We start from the raw sequence: 2,211 nt of genomic DNA, 5'->3' as shown, positions 1-2,211 counted from the left end.
CAATGAGTGAGAAATGCTCTCTGGGCATTTATATTCTGTGTCATGAGATGGTTATATGATCAGAAATATAATTTTATTTGTTTAAATTTCTTTTTTATGACATGGGTTATTTTGGAGAATCTTGTCTCTGGAACATGCATTAATTGAAGAAACCATACTGAATGAAATAAACTTGAAGGAAAGAAGAAAAAGCTTTATTTTGGCTTTTGTATTATAAGAGAAAAATCTTCCTGGGGTTGGATTAGCTTGATGAATCTGCAGAATATAAAGAAACCATTTATTTGGCAAATTCACAATTGTTACTTCTGAGTTATTAAGATTTTAATTTAATTTACCTTGGTCTCAAAAACAGTAATAGTCTCTTACTTCTTTGTGAGAAATACAACTTGTTTTATTGTGTCTTTAAAGGCCTCTTTCACTTGTTTGTTTCGAAGTGTGTAGATGAATGGGTTAAGCAAAGGGGCAACCGAAGTTGTGAGCACAGACACCATTTTGTTGATGGCTACTCCTTCCTTTGCTGAAGGCTTGATGTAGATGAACATGCAGCTGCCATAGGTGATGGAAACCACAATAATATGGGATGAACAGGTGGAAAAAGCCTTTTGCCTTTGTTGGGCAGAAGGGAATCTTAGAATGGTCTTGATGATGTATGTATAGGAGAGGACCACACACAGTAAGGTAAAAATGAGTGTCAGCAGAGCAAAACTCAAAGAAATTGTCTCTATTAACACTGTGTCTGAGCAAGTTATCTGTAAAATAGGAGATGTATCACAGACAAAATGATCAATCACATTCGAGTCACAGAATTCCAGCTGGAGGCCCATGCCAAGAGGTGGGAGGATGATCAACAGGCCAGCCAACCAACAGCAGAGAACGAGGGCAGTGCAGACTCTGTTGTTCATGATAGTGGTGTAGTGCAGGGGTTCACAAATGGCCATGTAGCGGTCATAAGACATGGCTGCAAGGAGAAAAAATTCAGTTGCTGCAAAGAGGACAACAAAAAATAATTGAGTGGCACAAGCATTGTAGGTAACAGTATTATCTCCAGTTGCCATAGAATACAGGAATCTGGGAATACAGACCGTGGTGAATGAGACTTCTAAGAAAGAGAAATTTCGGAGGAAATAATACATGGGCGTTTTAAGATGGGAATCCAAAAGTGTGAGGGTGATAATGATGAGGTTCCCAGCCACACTCAACATGTAGGTGAGAAACAAAAATACAAAAAGTAGAACTTGTAGTTTTGGGTCATCTGTCAGTCCCAGGAAGATGAATCTTGTTATTGCTGTATGATTTCTCATCACTGCCTCCTGCCAAGAGTGAATCCACCTGAAGAAACAAATGTTGTAAGAACCTAGTATTAGAATATGAATGAAATATCCCAGCAAGCCTGTTCACATGCACTTTTTTTCTTCTACTTAATAATCAGTTTGTTAACAGTGACTTTGACATCCTACTGGGACATTTATAAGAAATACCTATTGTGAATCTTACACCTCTAATTCTCCAAATAGGAAGTATATTTAGGACGTAGCTCAGATGGTAAAATGTCTGCCTACAATTCGGAGACCCGGGCTCGATCCCTGGGTCAGGAAGGTCCCCTAGAGAAGGAAATGGCAACACACTCCAGTATGCATGCCTGAAAAATTCCATGGGCCAAGGAGCCTAGTGGGCTACAGTCTTTGAGATGGCAAAGAGTCAGACACAACTGAGTGACTTCGCTTTTCTTTCTTTCTTTCTTTCTGGTGGTCCAGTGGTTAAGACTCTGTGCATGCAGTGGTCCTGGGTTTGATCCCTAGTTAGGGATGCCAGCATCCCACATGCCACAATGAAGAGCCCACACGCTGCAACTAAGACCAGGGCAGCCAGAAAAATTAATAAACAAACAAATAAACATTAGAAAAACAAAGTATATTTTAAAAGATATCAAGTTAAAAAGCCATAAATCTGATATGCAGCTTCTTAACAATATTGCCTTGTGGCCTAGATTTTATTTGCCTTCATCCTGGAGGACCAAGATGTCATTTTTGAAGTTTTTTTGCCCATCCTCTTCTTTCTTTGCTTCTCCACCCTACACCAAAATGCTCCATTTTCAAAACCAAGAAAAATCTATTAGTACTTTTTTGATGTGTGTTTTAAATCAAAACATGTCTTTAGGGCAATTTTGTGTTCACAGCAAATTTAAGGGGAAGGTAGAGAGATGTCCCATAT

At 38.9% G+C, this 2,211-nt stretch overlaps 1 protein-coding gene across 1 annotated transcript; it reads right to left on the bottom strand.

The window, feature by feature from the left end:
• Positions 1-362: 362 nt before the first annotated feature.
• On the bottom strand, positions 363-1,301 carry LOC147372105 (olfactory receptor 6C2-like). The gene has a single exon (XM_086403958.1). It carries the CDS (start codon positions 1,299-1,301, stop codon positions 363-365), a length of 939 nt encoding a protein of 312 aa, XP_086260084.1.
• Positions 1,302-2,211: the final 910 nt, after the last annotated feature.

Source organism: Bos grunniens, chromosome 5, assembly GCF_055505025.1.
Source record: "Bos grunniens cultivar Pamir isolate PY7600 chromosome 5, Bosgru_T2T1.0, whole genome shotgun sequence".
Taxonomy (NCBI): domain Eukaryota; kingdom Metazoa; phylum Chordata; class Mammalia; order Artiodactyla; family Bovidae; genus Bos; species Bos grunniens.
Note: the sequence above shows the minus strand (reverse complement) of the source record. Positions and strands in the feature narration are given on the sequence as shown.